The following is a 21,485-nucleotide window of genomic DNA, read 5'->3' on the forward strand; positions in this document are numbered from 1 at the left end:
GCGAGACACAGAATGAGTGGGAGGAACAAAGCGGGAGGGAGAGAGAGAACCTCAAGCAGACTTCACGCTGAGCGTGGAGCCTGATGCAGGACTCGATCCCAGGACCCTGAGATCATGACCTGAGCCAAAACCAAGAGCCAGTTGCTTACCTGACTGTGCCATCCAGGTGCCCTGAGAAACATGCGTTTACAATGTTTACGTTTACATACAATGACAGAATTGCCTTCGAAGCTATGGAAAACTATAAACAGGCAGAGATGGTTCCTCACTTCCGGAGCCCTACTGAGTGCCAGACCCTTCCGTTTCCTCCGGTCATCCTCGGGGCCCCTGTGGGTAGAAGTGAGGGTAGTAGTAGCTGCTGTTCGTGGTGTGGGTACAATGCACCAGACTCTTTTCTAAGTGCTTTAGTTCTTGTATCACACCAGGAGGTGCGTAGTCGAGAAAACAGGATCGGAAAAGGCAAACCACAAAGCCGACGTCTGGCAGTGTGTATAGTGTAGTAAGGAGCCTGGAACAGGTCCAGTGCGGGGAAGGAGGGCACTGAAGCGATTCCCGAAGGCGTTCCCAGTAGCGGGAACTGTGGGAGCGTGGTGAGGACCCCAGGGAAGCCCGGGGCAGTCAGAGCACAGCAGGCGAGGCTGGGGGTGGCACCTGGGGGCGGGGGTTTGTGTGTGGTGGGTTTGGCAGGTGGTGAGGAGTTTTGGGGGGTTGTGAGCTAGAGAGGGACAAGGTCAGAGCTCTGCCTGGCCAGGCACAAGACGGGCCTGGTGGGATTTCCAGAAGAAGAGTCCAGTCAGGGCTGGGGCCGCCCTTTGGCAAGGCTCTAGAGAGGGGTCAGGGTTCTTCCTTGAACTGGGGGGGGTGGGGGGGGTGGGACGGAAGAAGAGAGCGGGGCCCATTCTGATGTGAGGGCCGCCAGGCCTTTAGAGCCAAGTGCCCTGAGACTCAGCAATCAGCTGGGCTGCTTTCCTGCTTTTATAAGCAGGAAAAGAACCCCCCCCCACCCAAGGGCCACAGAAGGGATTGCCCACTTGGGAGAGAGCGACCAGCAGAATGAGGACTGCAGCCCAGCCCTCGGCAAGGAAGGGCACGGGGGCAGCCCAAGGAGCCCCAGGCGGCTCTAGGTGGAGGACGTCAGAGATGAGCCTTGCTTCCTAAAACCCGTCTACCGGTGAGGAAGTAGCGGTGAGTGGATTCTATTTTGGCCACAGCGGGAAAGCGGAAGGATGAGTGGGACTGGCCCTTGGGTACCTGACAGGGAACGAAGAGTTGCATGATCTGGAGGGGTACGTAGGGATACTGTTGGGACTTCACATTCTTTGGGGCCCTTTGGAGATGGGGAGAGAGAAGTGGAGACCCAGGGCGGGCTGCGGGGCTGCCCGCTAATGCTGCCCCCCTCCCCGTTCACTCCTTCATTCTTGTGCCAAATATGTATTAAGCACCTGTCCTCTGCTACGTGCTGTTCTGAGCCTTCGGGATACCATCAGTGAGCAAACAGCCAGAGGTCCCAGCCCAGACAGACAACAAGTTAATCACTGGTGCATCAGAAAGTCACGGTGCCGTGGAAGAACCAAGAGGAAGAGCCAGGGAAGGAGCACCAGGAGTGCCCGGCAGGTGATAAGTCTGAGTCCAGGCTAGACCAGGCCACTGGGGAGAGGGAACAGCCAGTGCCAAAGGCCTGGAGGCAGGAGCCCGTTGGATGAAGAGAAGGAGGCCCGGGAGGTTGGGACAGAGTGACCAGGGCGTGGCCAGAGATGAGGTCGAAGGAATGTGGGGCTGCACGTTGAGGGCTCCTAGAGCCTAAGCAGGACTTCCGTTTTCAGTCTGAGCAGGAAGGGACCCTTGCAAGGTATGGAGCAAAGCGCAGACATGGTCTGACTTAAATTTCAGCTGAATCCCTTTGGCTACTAGGTGGAGAACAGACTGGAAGTGGGCAGGGGCGGAGACAGGGAGGCCAGGCAGGAGACCAAGTGGAGGCCTTAGTGGCTTTGGGCCAGGGCGCTAGCAGAGGAGGAGGAGAGGAAGGGTGGGATTTGGGTCCTGCTTTGAAGGCAATATTAACGCGATTTCCTTATGGGATGGTGGGGAGGTGTGAGACAGAGGGAGGAGGCAAGGGGGACTCCAAAATTTGGCACCCGCATTTGGAGACTTCAGAGATTTCTATGGGTGGTGTGACACCTGTGCCTTGGATCTCTGTGCCCTGAAAAGACCCCGCCCCGGCCCCACTTCTCAGCAGACCTGCGAATAGCGTCTGAAAATATCCCGTGGCCGGGATGTGAACAATACGTTACATCAGCACCCCGCACCCCGTGAACTCTGTTCATGTCAGACACGCATGCCCGGCAGCAACCTCAGCACTTGGGTTGTCCATGTCCCTGGGTCTGCCCTGATGCTCTGCCCTCTGCCCTGACCCCCACCGTGTGCATCCACGTCCATCTGTGTCCTGCCTCCAAGTCCGCGGGACTGCCGCTGGGCTCCCTCCCTCCCTGCTGCCCAGGAATAACTGAAATGTCATGGAGCCGGGATCCTGAACGTGACCACCACCACCCCACGCCCCGCCCCACCCCACAAGCCCCCCTTGGATGACCTGCAGGGCATCCCAAAGGACATGGGAGACAGAGCCCCAGGAAGCCCGGGCCTTGCCACAGATCAGCCGAGACGGGAACCCCAGTCTGGATAACATGGAAGCCCCTGCTGGCCCCCCTCAGGCATAGAGAGAGGATGGGAGCAGGAAAAATAAAGGTACCAGGCAGGCATGAGAAACACAAGGCGTGAGCCGTCATCTGATTGGTAAAGAGAAGCAACGAATTTTTAAGTGATGTAAAATATCGCTTTCAAAACAACAGCGAGGGGCACCTGGGTGGCTCAGTGGGTGAAGCCTCTGCCTTTGGCTCAGGTCATGATCTCAGGGTCCTGGGATCGAGCCCCGCATCGGGCTCTCTGCTCAGCAGGGAGCCTGCTCTCCCCCACACACTGCCTGCCTCTCTGCCTACTTGTGATCTCGCTCTCTCTGTCAAATAAATAAATAAAATCTTAAAAAAACAAAAACAAAAACAGCGAGAAGTGAGCGTTACAAGACCCAGCTTGTAAGAAGCCGGCGGGGGAGCAGAATCCAAAGCGTGCTAGAACGTGCTTGGTGTACTGGCCGCAGGGAGGGCTGGAAGGAAGGAAGCAGAGAGGAGGAGAGAGGGATGCAGGTCTCCCTGCGTGTCACTTTGGATTGTTGTGCAAAGAAAAATCGGCATTCATAACCCCAGTGCTGAGACACCAGCTACCCTTGATAACACCCAAATCCCCAGCTTGTCCCCAGGGAGGGAGGCCTGGAGAAGAGAAGGATGTGCACGAGGGAGGCTGTGTACGACTCACGCAAGGGAGCCGGGGAAGCTGCACATCCCCCTGGGAGAAGGTAGGGCTCCAGGCTAGGGAGTCACTCCTCTCTGGGTTGTTCCGCCCTGTCCGCTCTGGGGTTCCCAGGGCACTGGGACCGAGCTGGGCCTGCCCCATGGTGGCCATGCTCCATCTCCACCGGCCTAGCTACGGGTCCCAGGGTGTTGGACTGGCCAGGCCAGGCCGGGCAGCCAGGGCCTTGCCCTGGACGGACTCGCCCTGGATGGATTCATTGAAGCCTTGCAGGCTGGGGCAGCCTTGGAGGCTGGGGCCAGGCTGCCTCGCCTAGTCCCGCAGCAAGGCTGCAAGGCCATCGTGGGCCGGCAGGGGGCGGGCCACCCGCCACGATCCTTGCTCTGGGATTTCACACTCCGCACAGGTCTTCTCCTCCGTCAGGGCCACCCAAGGTGGCTTTCTCCCCTCCTGGTGCGGAGGTCTGGGCACTGGGCCACCGCTCACCCTCCCGGCCGAGTTAAACATTAGTGGGAGGTTATCGGGCGGGCGACGGGGAGGGAGATCAGGGAGGGCCAGACGCTCCCTAGCGTGTCCAGTCTGGAGCCACCGGTTCCCGCCCCTGCCAGACAATGCCCGCGGAGGAGTTTGTGGCCGGATGGATTTCTGGTGAGACGTTTTTCTTCCTTCTGTTACGTTCCCCCCAGCGGTCCGTCACTGCCAGGGGACATAGAAGGAACAGAGACCAAAGTCCTGGTGGCTTTGGAGCCCGGGGACCAGCGCCCAGAGTCTCCTGGCAGCTGCCTTGGGGGCGCGGGGAGGAAGGTGCGGGTCTCTAAGCTGCGTGGCCCTACGTCCAGGGCCACGCCGAGCCCTCCCGCAGCCACACCTGCAGACCTTCACCAAGAACCCCACTCTCTAGGGCCACCCTGTGGGGCTCAGAAAGGAATTTCACCTTTGACCCAAGCAGCTGTCCTGCCTTCCCCTCTGGGCCTCTGCCCTAGTTTCCGGCGCCAAGGCCAGCTGTGTCGAGGGCCCAGCCCAGCTTCTGGGTGTCCCTCAGCAGAAAGAGAGGAACATTCTGAACCTGCCTCCAGGGGCTGTGACCTCGCCCAAGAATCCAGGACCAGCATCTGCTCTGGGGGGCAAGATGGGAACATGGGGAGGTGGCCTGGGGGCTGGGCTCTCCTCCCCGGGGGGGGGCAGCAAGACGCCGTAGGGCCCCCAGCTCCGTACTGCGGGTCTGGACCAAGGCCCCGTACTCTACAGCAGGCGTGAGTGGAGGGAGAAAGGGGTCAGGCTGGCAGGGACGTGGGAGCCCTGGAGAGTCTGTCCCATGGCCCCACAGTTAGATAAGCAAGCAGGACGGTCAGTGTTGGACACTGTGAGGACACGGAGTCTGTGGCGGGCTCCTCCCTTCTGCCTGGGTGTCCTCTGGGAACGGCATTGTCCCTGGTCCCCACACCTCCCTAGCCCAGAGCTTGGCGTGGAGGAGGAGGCAAAGGGGCCTACGGGAGTTCCTCTGGAGTCTGGCCAGAAGGCCTGGCCCCAGCTTCTCCTGCCCGAGCTCCCCTCCCCTCGGTCCGGTGCAAGAGGCCCCCCTCATAGCATCTTCTTATCATGCAGGAGCTCTGGGCTTGGTCCTGGGACACCCTTTTGACACGGTAAAGGTGAGTCGAGGGGAGGCATCTCAGGAATGAAGGCTGTCACCGGAACCAGATGTCACCATGCCTCGAGAGCAGGGCCTGGCTGATGGGGAGCTTTCCTATCAGTCCTGCGCTGCTGGCATCCTGCCGGGCAGAGCGGGGAGGAGCCGGGGGCTGGAGCCAACCCTGCCCATCCCTCCTGGGCTGCCTGCTCTGTCCTCACTCAGGTGCGGCTGCAGACCCAGACCGCATACCGGGGCATCTTCGACTGCTTGGTTAAGACTTACCGCCATGAGTCGGTGGGTGTCTTGCTTCTCTGGGGCTTCGGCAGGGGGAGGTCTCTGGGTGGTTGGCAGCAGCTTTCTTCTTCCCCAGTGGGAAGAGAGGAGACCAAAGTTGGGGGTTCCCGGGAGCTGACTGTGCCCCAAGACTGTCCCCAGCCTCAACCAGCCTCAGCCTCCCTTCGGCAGGACTCAGGACTGGTTTCTGGCCAGAGGGGACCCTGCTGGAGTGGGAAGGGCAAAGAGAAACCCCCCTCCCCCCACTTGGCCCTAAGGTCGCCTTGTCTTTCTACAGCTTCTGGGCTTTTTCAAGGGAATGAGCTTCCCCATTGCGAGCATAGCCATGGTCAACTCCGTGCTGTTCGGGGTCTACAGCAACACGCTGCTGGCGCTCACCGCGACCTCCCACCAGGAGCGCCGGGCTCAGCCTCCCAGCTACGCGCATGTCTTCCTCGCCGGCTGCACGGGAGGCTTCGTGCAGGTGAGAGGGAGGGGCGGGGGCACGTACACACAGGTGCTTGCAAGCACGCACACGCAGGTGTGAGCGCGCACACACGTACCTCCAGGCGGTCTGCCGGGCTCAGTGCTGTGGGAAGACCTCTCTCCCGGGGGATCCATTGCCCTGGAGAACTGATAGACTTGCCAGAGCCCCGAGCCCAGCTCCTCCGGTCCTGGTGTGGTCCTGGCAGCCCTCCAGCCCAGGCCCCGCTCAGCCCCTTTGCCTGAAGCTTCAACCAGGCCCCAGTCCACAGATCTCGCTGGGAGAGGCCTGGGTATTTAATCATTAAAGAGCTCCCATCATTTAGTTTTGGTCTTTGTTCTCAGCACTTAAGGACCGGGCTTTTGATTGGTGGGGCGGAGGAAAGAGGGGCCTCCAGACACGGGGGCGGGGCAGCTGATTGGGGGGTGTGAGCATAGAGGCAGAGGGACCCGTGCCTGACTCTATCCCGCACCCCAGCCAGGCGCCTGAGGTCACCCTCTATTCGGCACCTGCCCTCATGCCCCTAACATATTTCTGGGGCAGAGACCAAGGACAAAGAGCGGAATCAGGTGGCTCACGCCAGTGAATTAATGATTCATGAGACACCCACAGGTCCTGGCTTTCCTTCTGTCCCTTCTTGTGTGGGGCACATGCCTGCGCATTTCCCAAGCCCTGAGACCGGCGCGCCACCAAAACAGGGGAGAGAAGTGAGACTCCACGCTAGCGGCTGACCCAGCCAGGCCCAGCTCCTAAGTCGCCTTCCTCTCCAACCCTTTGCAAAGCCGAGCGGATAGCAGAACTGGGGACTGCAGGCTCATGGATGGGGACCGGCTTCAAGGTCCAACGGGAACCCGGTTTGCCATCAAGCCCATGGATTCAGCTTCACAGGATCTTGGAGTAGAAACTAGATTTTGGTGTGGAGATGAGGAGGAAGAGGCAGGATGTGGCTCTGGCTAGCCCTGGGGGCAGGGAATGACAGACAACCTGTGATGTGCACAGAGGCTCACCCTGTCAAACAATGTGACAGCGTCTGCCATCCCACTGCACCTGCAGGCCTGGGATGGGGAGCAGAGGGGCCCTAACCTGCCCCTACTCACTATTCTACCTTTGGCTCAGCCATTTCCGCACAGTCAGGAGCCCAGGACTCAGGGGCGTATCCCCTGGAGAAGCCCGGAGCTTGGCACTGCCCCCAGGCTCGGAAAGGATGACATCAGGGTCCCGCCTTAGAGAGAGGGAGACCAGCCCACCTTCCTGCACGGGAGGAAGTAAGCAAAGTTGGTCTGCCATTGTCGGAACATCGCTGCCAGAGCTGGCTTCCGGGGCTGAGGAACTAAGCTCATGAACTTTCCACGAAAGAAACAAAACCCACAGAAACGCCTCATGACATGCTAACCTCAGCCTGACCTCAGATCTCATCTGGACTTTATTTTTTTTTATTTTTAAAAATATTTTTTTCCATTTATTTGACAGAGAGAGAGAGAGAGAGATCACAAGGAGGCAGAGGCAGGCAGAGAGAGAGGAGAAAGCAGGCTCCCCACTAAGCAGAGAGCCCGATGTGGGGCTCGATCCCAGGACCCTGAGACCATGACCTGAACCGAAGGCAGAGGCTTTAACCCACTGAGCCACCCAGGTGCCTCTCATCTGGACTTTAACAGCTGACCTTGACCTACTGCATCCTTGACCCCTCACATTAGCCCCCGGCCCCAGCTTCCCTCCATATCCACCCAGAAGTCCTAACAGAGCCTCAAATGTTTGCCCCTTCTGCCTCTGCTGGGTGACGAGAGTCCTAGGACCCACAGAGCCCACATATCGCCCAGCTTCTGTTGGGACCCTAGTGGTTGGGGGGTTGCAGGAGGCAGGAAAGACTGGCCCAGCGCTTGACCCCCTCCGGGGCCTCTGAGAGGCGTCCCGTGGGAAGTGGGGGGAGCAAGAATCTACGAATTGATTCTTCAGGCCGGAAGTGACCTCCTTCAGTCTAGGGAGGGGTCAGATCTGTCTCAGGGACTCAGACTGCATGCTTCCTTCAGACCCCATCACTGCAGGTGCCTGCTCCCCCCTGGCTTTTGGGAGGCTAGAAGCCTCCCCCCACTCTTGGAGAAACAATCCAGGATCGTCTCTGAGCACGTGCCAGGCGAGTTCGGTGCCGTTGTCCGAGGAGATGGCAGTGCCCCTGGCTGTCCGGGGCCAATGCTAAGGGTGGCGTCCGGCCTGTGCCCAGCCCTGCCGGGAGCGGGAGCGGCGAGTCCGATGGGCAGACGCGGCCCAACTCTGCCCGCCACCGTCCTCTTGTTAGGATCCTCCTGGCTCGGAGCCCCACCCAGGCTCTCGGTGCTTCCTTTCCTCCAGGTCTACTGCTTGGCCCCTTTTGACCTCATCAAAGTCCGGCTACAAAACCAGACAGAGCCGAGGGCGCGGCCGGGCAGCCCCCAGCCCCGGTACCGGGGACCCGTGCACTGCGCAGTCTCCATCTGCCAGGAGGAGGGGCCCCGGGGCCTCTTCCGGGGAGCCTGGGCCCTGACGCTGAGGGACACCCCGACGCTGGGCATCTATTTTGTCACCTACGAGTGGCTCTGCCGCCACTCCACGCCGGACGGACAGAACCCCAGTAAGCGGACTGCGTGAGCGGGAGGGGGACGGAGAGGAGTGGGGGAGGGGAGCTGGCCTTGGCCGCGGAGGATGGGGAGGGACCCCAGGGACTCGGGGGGGGGGGGGTCTCTGCTCCTCGGTCTGACACCCGCCTGGGTCTCCTCTGCCCCAGGCTCAGCCTCGGTGTTGGTGGCAGGGGGCTTCGCAGGCATCGTCTCCTGGGCGGTGGCCACCCCCTTGGACGTGATCAAGTCCCGGATGCAGATGGCGGGGCTGAAGCACAGGGTGTACCGGGGTGTGCTGGACTGCATGGCGAGCAGTGTCCGGCAGGAAGGCCTGGGGGTCTTCTTCCGGGGGCTGACGATCAACAGCGCCCGCGCCTTTCCTGTCAACGCGGTCACCTTCCTCAGCTACGAGTACCTCCTGCGCTGGTGGGGCTGAGCGTGGCCAGGTAGTGGCCCCAGCTCCCCCGCCAGCCCCGCCCCACCCACCGCCCAGATGCGAGGTCACGGGGAGCGCCCCCGCTTGCTTCTCCAATTGGAGAGGCCGGGCCTTTCCCGATGGGCAGGCAGCCGCGGAGGGCAGGGCCTCGGGCTCCTGGACTCCGGAACCGGGGCTGGCTTCAGGCTCCCAGCACCTCATGCCTTGGCTCCCGTGCTCCCCAGGGCTGCGAAACACACTCAGTGGCCCCTGCTGCCGGTGACATTTGGCCCGACCTGTGACTTCACCCCTCAGAGAGCTCTCAGAGCCGGCTCTCCTGGGCGCTAACCACCCCCTGGATTCCAGCACCACATCCTCACCCATCCCCCACCTGCTCCCCCAAACTGGAGGGCAGCCTTCTCTCCCCTGCTGGTCCCGAATCCTTCAGTGGCTCCCTTGGCCTGTGGGGAAAAGCCCCACCTCCTGGGCCCTCTCCTCCCTGGGGGCTTGGGTGGCCCTTGATCCCTCCCGGGCAGCAGAGGGCAGCATGCCCCTTGGCTAAGCCTGCTCCTTGGCCCAGGCAGAGCACTGTCTGCCAGAGTCCTTCCTGGCAGGCAAGGGAGTTCCGCCTTTGCTCCCCACTGGCTGTGGGGTTTTAATACCACCCCAACCCCCTCCTTTATTCCCCAGCCCTCGCCCTGCCCCCGATCCCTCCCACATCCTACCACGTGCCTCTATCACAGCCCCCGCGGTTTCTGATTCGCTCCTCAACCTGACCCCATGACACAGGGAGCTCCTTGAGATCAGGGGTCAGACTTCCGACCGGTTCCCCCACTCCGGCCACCACACCTGCTTCCTTCGTCCTGTCCCCCCCCTCTTAGGTTTTTGCCCGCCTGGCCCCTCTCCGAGCGGTCCCAGAAGTCAGGGGCCACTCCTCCCAGGGCTGTCTCCCGTCCCACCCTCATTCATGGCACTTGTTTTCTTTACTTGTCTCAGTTGCTAAGTGGCAAGAACAAGAAGGTTTGCTTGATTGGGAATAAAGCTGAGCAGAGTTTGTACCCACGAACGTCTCGATCTGGTCTGAGATCCACCTGGGCCCACCTTACGGTGACCTGAATGCCCAGAACTCTTGCCATTTACTGGGGGCTCCCTCTCAAACCATCACAATAGGGGCACCTGGCCGGCTCTTTCAGTGGAACGTGAGACTGGTGATCTCGAGGTTTGTAAGTTCGAGCCCCACCCTGAGTGCAGAGATTACTTAAAAAAAACCAACAAAACCCATCACCATATTATCACAGTCCACAACATTATAACGATCATCACAGTCTCAGCTCAGAGACAGTGTTTAGCTTGCCCGAGGCCACACAGCCAGAGCGCCTCACACCCCGCCTGGGCACATCTGAGCCTCCAGCCCCAGAGCCCAGTTACTTGGCTGCTCTGCGCCCCCTGGGGCCTGAGACTGTCACCCACCAAAGTTCAAGCTCACCGGGGCTCGGCTTAATGGCATCAGGTCTCCTTGACTGGATCCGGGGCTGCCGATGGCGGGTGACCCCCCAACTGCCCCCCCCCCCCCCCCCCCCCCCCCGCCGCCTTCCTCTCCTGTCACAGCGTAGCCTCAGGGCTCGAGGCCCGGGAACCACCTCCACTCCCTCACCTCCCTCAGAGCCTAGCGGGCCCCGTGCTTGGACTTTGGCTCGAGAAATGTGTAACGGGTGCGAACTGCTCGTCTCTTGGCTTCGAGGAGATGCCTCCTCTTGGGCCAAAGTGTTGACCCCCGAAGGCCCCACCGGGGAGGCAGGAGGCACCCCATTGGCCAGGAGCCTGGGTGCCAGGGAGCACGGCCTTTTACACAGTTAAAGTTTAAGAAATGGTGTCCAGATGCTCCCTCCGGCCAATAAGTGCTGCCCTTCCGAGCTGAGGGAGTCGTCAGTCCAGCAGGCATGACCTGAACTCCCAGCTCCGGAGGCCTCCCCCCCGCCCGGACTCAGAGAGCCTGTGCTTCTGGGATGGGAAAACGGGGTCTGTCTCAGCCACTCACTGCCCTCTCTGTGCCTTAGTTTCCCCTGATGTCGGGTCAGTCTGTGAGCCCCAGTGGCTGTCCAGCCCCGCCGCGGGGCCAGGCCTTTGGGGCTGGATGCGGCAGTGGTAGTCTGACAGTCGTTGGGGGCATGGGCGGGGGGCAGTGGGTGCCTGGGAAATGGGCTTATAATGGGCAGGAAGGGAGCAGGCGGTCAGGGTGGTCCTCTGTAGCTTGTCACGAGTCATGTTACCAGTGAGTAAGAGAATAACAGTTTAAAAATCCTTTTTTGGGGGCGCCTGGGTGGCTCAGTGGGTTAAGCCTCTGCCTTTGGCTCAGGTCGTGATCTCAGGGTCCAAGGACCAGGGATCGAGCCCAGCATCGGGCTCACTGCTCAGCAGGGAGCCTGCTTCCCCCTTCTCTCTCTGTCTGCCTCTCTGCCTGCTTGTGATCTCTCTGTCAAATAAATAAATAAAATCTTTTTAAAAAATCCTTTTTTGATTTGGTTTTAGTTAAATTCCTCTTTAGGGGTAGTAATTACGCCCGTGAGCCTGCCTCTGTACTGTCCGTTTTCCCTATCTGGTTTTTTCTAGAAGTGTCTCTGGGGGCTGGAGCTCCTCTCCTCTAGCTCCTCACTCACAACCGGAGAGGACAGGCCTCCCATGGGGCCGCTCCTTCTGCTGCCAGGACCAGGGCTACGAGGGACAAGGGATATGAGGGCGTCTAGCCCAGTGGCTAGAACAGAGCTGGGATTAGTGAGAAAACAACTCACTCCTCTTTTGGAGGCCCAGGGAAGGGGCGCAATAGCCTTAGAAAGGAGGGTGGAAAGACAAAGATCAGGCAGGAAATGGACAAGGATTTTCCTTCTTTTTAAAAAAAAACAACAAAAAACAAACTAGGTTCCACACGCAGCATGGAGCCCAGCTCGGGGCTTGAACTCACAACCCTGAGATCAAGACCTGAGTAGAGGGGCACCTGAGTGGCTCATTCGGTTAAGTGTCTCTGCCTTTGACTCTAGGTCATGATCCCAGGGTCCTGGGATGGAGCCCCACATTGACCTCCTGCTCCGCGGGGAGCCTGCTTCCCCCCCTCTGCTGCTCCCCCTGCTTGTGCTCTCTCTCTGTCTCTCCCTCACTCTCTCTCTTTCTCAAATAAAATAAAGTTAAAAAAAAAAAAAGAAAGAGCTGAGCTAAGATGGAGAGTCAAACGCTTAACCAGTCTAACCACCCAGGCGCCCTATGGCCAAGGGTATTTTTCAAAGCCACATGTTTTTACATGAGCAGGGTCTCGTAATACTCATGTTTAAATTGCTCAAGGAATTACCATGTTGTTAGAGGTCATCATTCTTTTTGAGAGCTCACTGAGATCGAAGGAATCCGTAAGAACCAAACAGCAAATGCACATGCTTTGAGGCTGACAGGGGGGCTGGTGTCCGAGCCTTGCGTATAAGCAGCCCGTGACTTGGACAAACGTAAATAGCATCTCGTTGGTTTCCGCGCTGTCAAACGTGACACTTAACTTTTCCAGCGGTGATCACAGTAGGAGACATTAGACGAGGCGAACTGGCGTGGACTCCATGCGCACAGGGAGAAATGACACACCGTGGGACGCGTCTGGCTTAATTCACTTCTTCCACACTTACTCGACAGCTGAGCCATGGGGATGCGGTTTGCGAATGTGCTTCTCTGGTGTTTCCAGCCTGACCACTGTCCCGAGCCCTAGGCCCACGCTGCTGGCTGTCTCTGCTCACGCATTCTTGAGCATCCCAAAGTGCCACGTTCCCCTCCAGCCCGTTCCACCTGCAGTGCTCTGTGGCCCAGAAATGTCCTCAGGCCAGAGGTCTCAGAGAAGCTCCCTTCCTCCCACATCAAAGGAGTCCGCAGCTCCTGCTAACCCTGCTCCTAAAGTTTTCTAGGACTCACTCTCTCTTTCTCAGTCCTAAAACCACAGCCCTGGTCCTGTCCTGAAGCTGGACAAATAACTCAACTTTTCCCTACTCTCCTTGTCCCCCTCGATGGCATTCCATCACTCTGAGGAATCAGGACAAGCTCCTTCTACAACCTTCAGGGTTCTCAGACATTCGCCTTCTCTTGGTTCCTTAAACAACCACATTCCCTCTCACCACAGGACATTTGCATGTACGGTTCTCACTGGCTGTGCAGCTCCCACTCATCCTTCTGCTGTCATCCCCACTTCCTTAGGAAAACTCTCCTCAGTCCCACTGTCTAGGTCAAGTTCCTTTGGCTTATGCCAGTGATTTAGAATCACCTGGGGGACTTGTTCAAATACAGATTACTGGGTCCCGTGCTGGGGTTTCTGAATCAGTGGGTTTGAGGAGACTCCAAGAATTTGTGCTTTCCTAAGTTCCTACTGATGCTGCCAGCATGGGCCAGTCTGAGAACCACTAGCTTGTGCTCTCATGTAATCCCCACTTCATCTGGAATCCCAGGCTTTTGTGTGTATGATTCTTTTGTGATAATTGTCTTTCCTCTAAGCTATGAACTCCGTGAAGCCGAGACCTTGCCTGTTTTTGTTCATCATCAAAACGCTAGCGGACACACAAGAGCTGTTCAATAAAGAGCTTTGAACAAATGAATGAATGAGTAAATGAAAAAAACAAAACGAAACTCAGTCTTCCCAATATCCCTTCTAACAGACTGGTGCTCTAGACTTTACCTAGAGCCCTCCTTCTACAAGGCAGCTAGATTCTAGATGTTATTACAAACACGATCTTAAAACCATTGCTAACTTTTCAAGAAGTAAGGGAATTTCCCAAGGGCAAATCGGGGTACTGGAACAGGAGCTGCCCTTGGGGCTTACACTAATGCTGAGACCTTGGAGGTAAAGAACTTTCTGGAACTGAAGACTAGACATTGAGTGACACACACAGGGGCGCTGAGCCCAAGACTCATAAATTAAACCAAGATTCTGGAAAAGGATACACTTTTAGCAAAAGGGTAAACCAGAAAACCTCCACCTCCAGTAAAGGGAATCTACCAAGAAACCTACCTCTCCCTTGTGGTGGACAGAAATTAATAAGAGTCCCCGGGGCGCCTGGGTGGCTCAGTGGGCAGAGCTTCTGCCTTTGGCTCAGGTCATGATCTCAGGGTCCTGGAATCGAGCCCCGCATCGGGCTCTCTGCTCAGCGGGGAGCCAGCTTCCCCCTCTCTCTCTGCCTGCCCCACTGCCTACTTGTGATCTCTCTTTGTCAAATAAATAAATAAACTCTTGAAAAAAAAAAAAAATAAAAGTCCCCTCTGTGAACCAGGAACCACATGCCTATTCACGTCTGAAACAAGTCTGAAACAGCGTCCTCCGGAGATATTAATTTATCGTGCCAGTAGCGCCCTCTCGTGCCTGGTAGGAGTAATTACACATTTTCTGAAAGTTCTCCCTAAATCAGACCTTCAAGTTTTCCAGAGATGAAAAATAAAAAATAAACTAGTAAGATATTTTAAAAAATTATTCCCACATCTAGAAATTAAGGGGCACCTGGGTGGCTCAGTGGGTTAAAGCCTCTGCCTTCGGCTCAGGTCATGATCCCAGGGTCCTGGGATCGAGCCCCACGTCGGGCTCTCTGCTCTGTGGGGAGCCTGCTTCCTCCTCTCTCTCTGCCTGTCTCTCTGCCTAGTTGTGATTTCTCTCTGTCAAATAAATAAAATATTAAAAAAATAATTTATAGAAATTAAGAGACACACAAGGAAAAAAAACTACCATGAGTTGAAGCATCAGTAGAAACAAAAGCAACAGATCTAGTGTTCCCCCCCACCCCCAGGCTATATATAGGTCACTTCCTAGTTCTCCGGCTGGTTCCTTAGGTACAGGGACTGTGTCTTATTCACCTCTGTCGCCCTCTGAGCAGAGAGGGTGCTCATCACAGGCTTGTAGCTAAACGGAAACAATGCTCGCACTTTGTCCTGCCCTCACTGCGCGGGTGGTGGTGCCTGCACGGCAGGAAGGGACACCGGACCTTGGTAAGAGCTCCGCTCTGTTGGGCGCAGCGGGCATCCGCTTCCTTCCTCTCCTTCCTCTGCAGCTCTCGCCCTGCCCATCAGGTCTCACCGAATGCAGTAGCTTCCTAACTTCCTTGGTTTTCCTGTTTCCACGTGTGTTCCCCCGCCTCCACTTCCCATATGAGCTCCACACAGTGACTAGAATCCGATTTCCTAAAACATAACGTGTTCCTCCATCATCCAAATCAGGCTCCCACCAAGACCACCCCTCCGAACTGCTTGTCTCACTTGAGATGACCGTGAACAATGTGACCCTGAGGCCCCTGCCTTCCTCTCCACCCTCCTCCTCTGCTTGACCGCCCCATGCCCCCACTCTCTACCACAGGATGTTTGCACCTGCTGCTCCCTGGGCAGAGAACGCTTCGTTGGGAACCAGAGGCGCTTCCTTACCATTTGCGACTCAGCCCAAAGTCTTTCTCCCTAACTCCCCTCTCCCAGCCCGTCTCGACAACATCATTATTTTATTCTCATCTTGGCATGGATTTCCCTCTACAATGACCAGGTTTTTTGGTTTGCTCGTCTCTTCTTTATCTCCCTCTGCCAGAAAGTGAGGGCTTGGAGAGGAGGGATCCTTTCTGTCTTGTTCTCTATGAGCTGGAGAGTCCTGGAACAGCGCCTGACCCACAAGCAAAGAAGTCAGTAAATACTGTTTGAATGAGCCAACAAAGTCACTTGCAAACAGGCCAAGAATGTTACAGGACAGCAGCGCACGAAAGGAAATGGTTCCTTGTGGCTTTAAAAGAAAAGCTCTGGGAGGAAGGCAGAAATATGGCCGTCAGGCTGAGCTGCTCTAACCGGAATACAGCACCCAGGACAGAGGGCGAGTGTGTCCCCTTGTTACTTTGGTCAGGTCTTTAGAGATCGTATAATTCTGGTTTTTTTTTTTTAAGATTTTATTTATTTATTTGACAGACAGAGATCACAAGTAGGCAGAGAGGCAGGCAGAGAGAGAGGAGGAAAGCAGGCTCTCTGCCGAGCAGAGAGCCCGATGCGGGGCTCGATCTCAGAACCCTGGAATCATGACCTGAGCTGAAGGCAGACGCCTAACCCACTGAGCCACCCGGGTGCCCCTATAATTCTGGTTTGAACGTTTAAGGAGATAGGTCAGAACTGGGATGATTTCAGAAAAGGGACAATTGGAGATAGGTAGGCAAACGAATCTGTGAGGATTTGGGACTTGGAAGACCAGCGGGCAGCCTCAGCACGGTTTAAAAGTGAGCTGTCCGGGCTGCCTGGGTGGCTCAGTTGGTTGAGTGTCTGACTCTTGATTTGGTCTCAGGTCATGATCCCAGGGTCGCTGCGTAAGGGTCCACACTCAACACAGAGTCTGCTTAAGACTCTTCCTCTCCCTCTGCCCCTCCGCCCGCTCGCGTGGCTGCCCTGGGCACTGAGTCCTGCCCAGGACACGCAGTGTCCCCAAACCTGAAAGCTGCCGCACTGACTTGTGATGGCCTACTGCCTTTTAGGGCGCAGGAAGGTTTTGGCCAGAGCTGGACTCCTCACCAGCCCGCGTCTGTCTGTGCCCACGGCCCATGGCCTTTCCAGGTAAATCCATCCTCTTCAAGTCCTACTCCCCGATCTGGCTCAGGCTGCCCATCCCCCACCGGGACCACTCGGACTCTGTCTGCCAGTGGCTCTCACATCTTCAACCCACCCTCCACATCTCCGCTATTCTAGAACCCCCCACGAATGACCTGTCTCCATCCCGACTGGGAACCTTTGGGGTGCCCCCTCACCAGGTCTGGTGAGCTAAACAGCCCTCCTGCCCCCCAGGCCTCCCCATGTGCTCTGGAGGGGCCACCCGCCTCTGCCCACCACACTGTGCTCCTTCCCTCCCAGTCGGCCTCCGTGCCCGTCACCCCTTGCGCTGGACTGGCCTTCCCGCTCTTCTGGCTGTCCTCCAAGCTGCAGCTCAGAGGGCACACCCCCTCCAGGAGTCTCCCGGGGCTCTGCGGGGTCACAGGACTGTGCACGCGCCTGGGTGACAGCCTTTAATCACGATGCACGTCCGCTGTCACAAGGTCCTGCCCAGCGGGGACGCCATTTATGTAGCCTCACCACGCAGGCTTGCTGGAGAGATGCTGTGAAATGGACGGATGAACACTTGACTCTTCCCAGTTCTGGCTCCTTCTGGTTTCCCTAGACTGTCCCCAGCCTGGCCCCCTCCTTCCTAACACCACCTGCCAGCCTCGATCTGAGAGCAGAGTCCGGGAGCCGCAGAACTCGGGATCTATCAGCAGGTAAGGATTCCCCACTCCCTGGGAGCCCTTCCTGCTGGATTGCTGGAAGAGGGGGCGTCCCGCTGGGCACCTGCCGGCGCAGCCCAGACAGCCGGGGTGCGGCAAGCCTCAGTAGCCAATCGAAAGAATCTTAGTCGATTCTCCCGGGAAATTAACACCCTGACCTCTTTTCTGATTACAAACTTTATTTCCAGAAGCAGAACTGTTTCAAACACAGAGTTCGAGGGATTGGCCTGTTTGCAAAGCCCCAGTTCCATCTTCCCGAGGCCCAGCCTCCCTAGAGGTTTGGAAACTAGGCGCTGGCTTCACCCCGCTGTGCGCCCCATCTTTCCACCCCTCTTCTCAAGGCTTGGACAACTTTCTCTCAGAGCTTAGACTGGGTCTCCCAGCGTGTCTCCCTTGCACACCTTTCACAAGAGCTCCATTTCCACGGGAAAGAGACCAGCCTCCCGTCTGCCTTCTAGAGAGGGCGTTTCCATGGGAAACAGGAGACGAGAGGCTCGGGGAGCCACGAGGGGCCCTTCACAGGCAGCAGAGCCGCTCTACCTCCTCCTCGCAGGCGTAGAATTTTTCAAAGAGCGCAGGAGAGGGACTGTTGCACTCCAGCCACCTCCGGAGCGTGCCCAGAGCCCGGAGGGCATCGGCTTTGGTGGGCAGGAGCTGGAAGCCGTCCTCCCCAACCCCCTCCTCGGCCTCGGCGCCCGTCTCCTCTTTGCACGCTCCAGACGAGGGCTCCTCACCCTCCAGGTCCACAAAGCGGGCAAACTCCTGGAGGCTCAGCCCGCTGGGGACCAGAGGCAGCTCGGAGTCCTCGTTGGGGGCCGGGGGCAGCTGGCAGGGAGCCAGCCCTTCCTGCATGAAGCCACTGACGATGAGCCGCGGCGGCACCTTGGCCCAGGCCGCCGCTGCCAAGTGCAGCGCATCCAGCACCGTGAGGCCCGCCCCGGCCTCTGCCAGCGAGACGCCGGCCCTCCTGCTCTGCACGGCGGCCAGCTTGCCCAGCAGCCGGTGCCGGTAATGGGTCTTAAAGGCCCGGACCACGGAGCTGGGCAGGGCCGGCGTGCTGGGGGCGGCGGGGGGCGGCGGCCAGGGGCAGGAGCCTCACGTGGCGGAGTCCGGGCAGGCTGGCCAGCTCCTCCAGCACCCGGGCCGCCAGCAGCAGGGTGACCTGTCGCCCCTGCCGGCCCATGTCCCTGTCGAACTGGGCCAGCCACTCGGACCAGGGGATGCCCAGGTCAGGGTGGTAGGAGGCAGGCAGGGCCTCGCTGCTGACCCCAAAGAAGCACCTGGGCGCGGCCTGGAGCCCAGTGACCAGCAGCCGCCGCTTCTCCGTGCCCCTGCTGTTGGCGCACAGCAGCACCCGCACGCGCTCACAGGGCCCCCCGCTGCCGGGCACGGCCCGGTACAGCAGAGGCACTTCGGCACAGCCGAAAACGTCCTCTGGGGAGAAGTCTTTAAGGGGAAGAGAAGGCTGGGCCCGGGACGTGGGGCCTGGGGGAGGGGGCTCTGGGGGGAAGGAAGGCGCAAGTACATGGCGGCCCCCGAAGCCTACGTTGTTCCGGCGCTTCCAGCGGACCAGCCAGCCGATGCTGGGCACAAAATCCTGGCCCATGATGCCAGCCAGTTCCTTGGCTTTGTGGAGCAGCATGGGCCCCGTGACGTCCCAGGCCTTGGCCCGGGCGATGTGGTACCAGCAGAGCAGAGCCTCGTCGATCCCGCTGTACTTGGACTCCCGCTTGCGCTTGCGCTCCCGGTTGGCCGAGCCGCTGCACCAGTCCGCCAGCAGCTTCTCCTTGTTCTTGCAGATGCGCGAAATCTGCGGCTGGGACACCTGGAAGCGCCTGGCCACCTCTGACTGGGACATCTTGGACTCATCCAGGAGTTCCAGCACCTGGATCTTCTCGGCCAGGGACAGGGCGTGAAGCTTCTTCTTGCTGCTCAGCTCCATGGCTTCTCCGCGGCCCCTGTGGGGGTAAGAAACAGTGAGTGGGGTCCGGAGGGCCGAGGCCAGGAGGACAGGAAAGGAGCACAGGGAGGCAGAGAGAATATCCGAGGACGGGGAAAGAGGCTGCTGTGTGGCAGAGACTAGGGAAGACTGGACCAGCTGGGGGAGCATGAGGGGGTGCCCTGGGCGGGTGTTCAGGGGGCTGGGCGGGGCGGAAGGGAATGGCGAGGCTGAGGGAGCAGTGGGCTGGGCGCCGACCCAGAGGAATGCCAGAGCGGAGCTGGGGAGCGGGGTGGCTCACTGGTCAGAGGGAGAAGGGGTCTGGCCTGGGGTTGAGGGGAGAAGGATGAATAAAGCCAAGGGGACAGCTGCAGAGACAACAAAGGAGTGTGGATGGGGGGGTACTGGGGGCCAGGGCTGGGTGGGGCAAGTGTAGGGGATAATCAGGGCGGGGCTGGGTAGTCCCTGGGAGGGGGAGAGGGATGATGGCCTGCGCTGGGTTTAAATGAAGATGTTGGGGGCGGGGTGGCGAGCGGATGAGCAGAGTTGGGGTGACAAGTGTACAGACGACAAAGAGCGACAGATGGAGGCAGGAGGAGCGAGGCTAATTTGGTGCTGGGTCCAGAGGAGGTAAGACTGGGCGGGGGTCCGGCCTGGAGAGCGAGAGGGAGTGGGAGCACGGGGCCGAGATGGCAGGTGCACAGGCGACAAACAGCAAGAGGGGTGAGGAGGCCCCGGGCAGCGAGAGGGACGGGGTGTCCCCAGAGGGGAGGGAGGTGGCCTGGGAGAGGTACTAGGATCGCGGGCACGAGCGCCTGGGACCGAGGCAGGCCCGGAGCCCGGCTCCGCCACCTGACCGGCCTCTCGCCACCTCGACGCGGGGTCGGTCCGCGGGGCGTACCAGGCGCCCGCCCGCCCTCCCCGCCTCCCGGCCTCCCGCTCCGCACCCACCTCAGGCGCTCGTCCCGCGGCTCCCGCCCCTGCCCCGGCTCTGCTCATCTGTCCGGGCGGCGACGGGAGAGCAGGGGAGGGACGGGCGCCACGACCCGGAGGGCCGAGTGGGCCGAGGGGCTGAGCGGGAGGCGGGCGGCAGGCAGCGGGCGCGCGCACAGGAAGGTCCCCGTGCGCGCCGCCTGCACCGGGCTCTCTCCCGGCTGGGAAGACCGCGGGGCGGCCGCTCTGCTCAGACCCGCCGCAGCCCCGCCCAGGCCCCATCAGATTGGCCCTCAATGCCGTCCCGTCCCGCCCCCAGCTAAATCTCATTGGACGTCGCCGAAGTGGCGGGGCCCTCTTGGGGGCGGGGCTTGCAGCGCGAGCGGCGGTGAGGCGGAACCAAGAGCCCGCGGGAGTCCGGGAGGCATTGCCAGCCGCTGGGGCCTGAGGAGCCTCTGGGCAGCGCGGGGGCCGGCGAGCAGATCTGGCGTCTCAAGGCCTTCTCGGCCGTGACCTAGGCAGTCGCAGCTTTCTCACCTACCAAACAGGGCTAATACCGCTCACGGACTGGTTGTGAGGAAAATGGATGAAAGCTTTCAGCCACACAAAAGCTGTTACCATGGACAGCGCTGGCCTCAGGTTGATCGGTCCATCTGGGGATATAACTTGCCTGGCGCCAGTTTGTTGTTTTGTCTGTTTGAATTTTATTTATTCATTTGACAGACAGAGATCACAAGTAGGCAGAGAGGTAGGCAGAGAGAGGAAGGGAAGCAGGCTCCCTGCTGAGCAGAGAGCCCGACGGGGCTCGATCCCAGAACCCTGAGATCATGACCTGAGCCGAAGGCAGAGGCTTTTATTTGGTTTTTAAAGGAGGCTCCATGCCCAACGTGGGCTCCAACTCACGACCCCTAGATCAAGAGTTGCATGCTCTAATGACTGAGCCAGCCCGGTGCCCCCTGGCCAGTTCTGATTTAGGGCAAATAAGGACTAATTTTTATTAGTTTTGATAGTGGTTGGCAAGATATAGGTTTCTTTCCTTTTTTTAAGAGTGCAGAGCCCACTCGAGTCCGCGCAGGGCTGGATCTCACAACCCTGAGATCGTGAGGGTAATCACCGAAATTAAGAGTCCGACGCTTAACCGACTGAGCCACTCAGGTGCCAGAAGATTCAAGTTTTTTTCTTTTTGTTTTTTTTTTTTTTTTTTTTTTTTAAGATTTTATTTGACAGAGAGAGATCACAAGCAGGCAGAAAGTCGGGCAGAGAGAGAGGGAGAAGCAGGCTTCCCGCTGAACAGAGAGCCTGATGTGGATCTTGATCCCAGGACTCTGGGATCATGACCCGAGCCAAAGGCAGAGGCTTAATCCACTGAGCCCCAAGATTCAAGTTTTTTTTTTTTTTTAAGATTTATTTATTTGACAGATAGAGATTACAAGTAGGCAGAGAGGCAGGCAGAGAGAGAGGAGGAAGCAGGCTCCCAGCTAAGCAGAGAGCCCGATGCGGGGCTCCATCCCAGCACCCCGGGATCATGACCCGAGCTGAAGGCAGAGGCTTTAACCCGCTGAGCCACCCAGGCGCCCCAAGATT

The 21,485-nt window shown here is 58.7% G+C and overlaps 2 protein-coding genes across 2 annotated transcripts; one reads left to right on the top strand and one right to left on the bottom strand.

Annotated features, from left to right (window-relative positions):
• Positions 1 to 3,788: 3,788 nt before the first annotated feature.
• Positions 3,789 to 9,809, top strand: SLC25A45 (solute carrier family 25 member 45). Its single transcript, XM_046014399.1, has 6 exons — positions 3,789 to 4,008; positions 4,966 to 5,009; positions 5,213 to 5,284; positions 5,562 to 5,747; positions 8,094 to 8,352; positions 8,506 to 9,809. The coding sequence occupies exons 1-6, from the start codon at positions 3,972 to 3,974 to the stop codon at positions 8,772 to 8,774; spliced, it is 867 nt and encodes a 288-aa protein (XP_045870355.1). The 5' UTR covers positions 3,789 to 3,971; the 3' UTR covers positions 8,775 to 9,809.
• Positions 9,810 to 17,245: 7,436 nt separating this feature from the next.
• Positions 17,246 to 20,067, bottom strand: TIGD3 (tigger transposable element derived 3). Its single transcript, XM_046016825.1, is given in 3 exon segments — positions 17,246 to 18,097; positions 18,099 to 18,987; positions 19,920 to 20,067. Coding segments are annotated over 2 exon segments (1,425 nt in total). The 5' UTR covers positions 18,972 to 18,987; positions 19,920 to 20,067; the 3' UTR covers positions 17,246 to 17,545.
• Between the last annotated feature and the right edge of the window lie 1,418 nt (positions 20,068 to 21,485).

The sequence above is a fragment of the Meles meles genome, chromosome 8 (assembly GCF_922984935.1).
Source record: "Meles meles chromosome 8, mMelMel3.1 paternal haplotype, whole genome shotgun sequence".
NCBI classification, from domain to species: domain Eukaryota; kingdom Metazoa; phylum Chordata; class Mammalia; order Carnivora; family Mustelidae; genus Meles; species Meles meles.

Coding starts and splice junctions, on each gene's coding strand:
- SLC25A45 (XM_046014399.1), top strand. CDS start 3,972: ATGCCCGCGGAGGAGTTTGTGGCCGGATGGATTTCTG. Junction 5,010..5,212: donor ACCCTTTTGACACGGTAAAG/GTGAGTCGAGGG, acceptor GTCCTCACTCAG/GTGCGGCTGCAGACCCAGAC. Junction 5,285..5,561: donor AGACTTACCGCCATGAGTCG/GTGGGTGTCTTG, acceptor GTCTTTCTACAG/CTTCTGGGCTTTTTCAAGGG.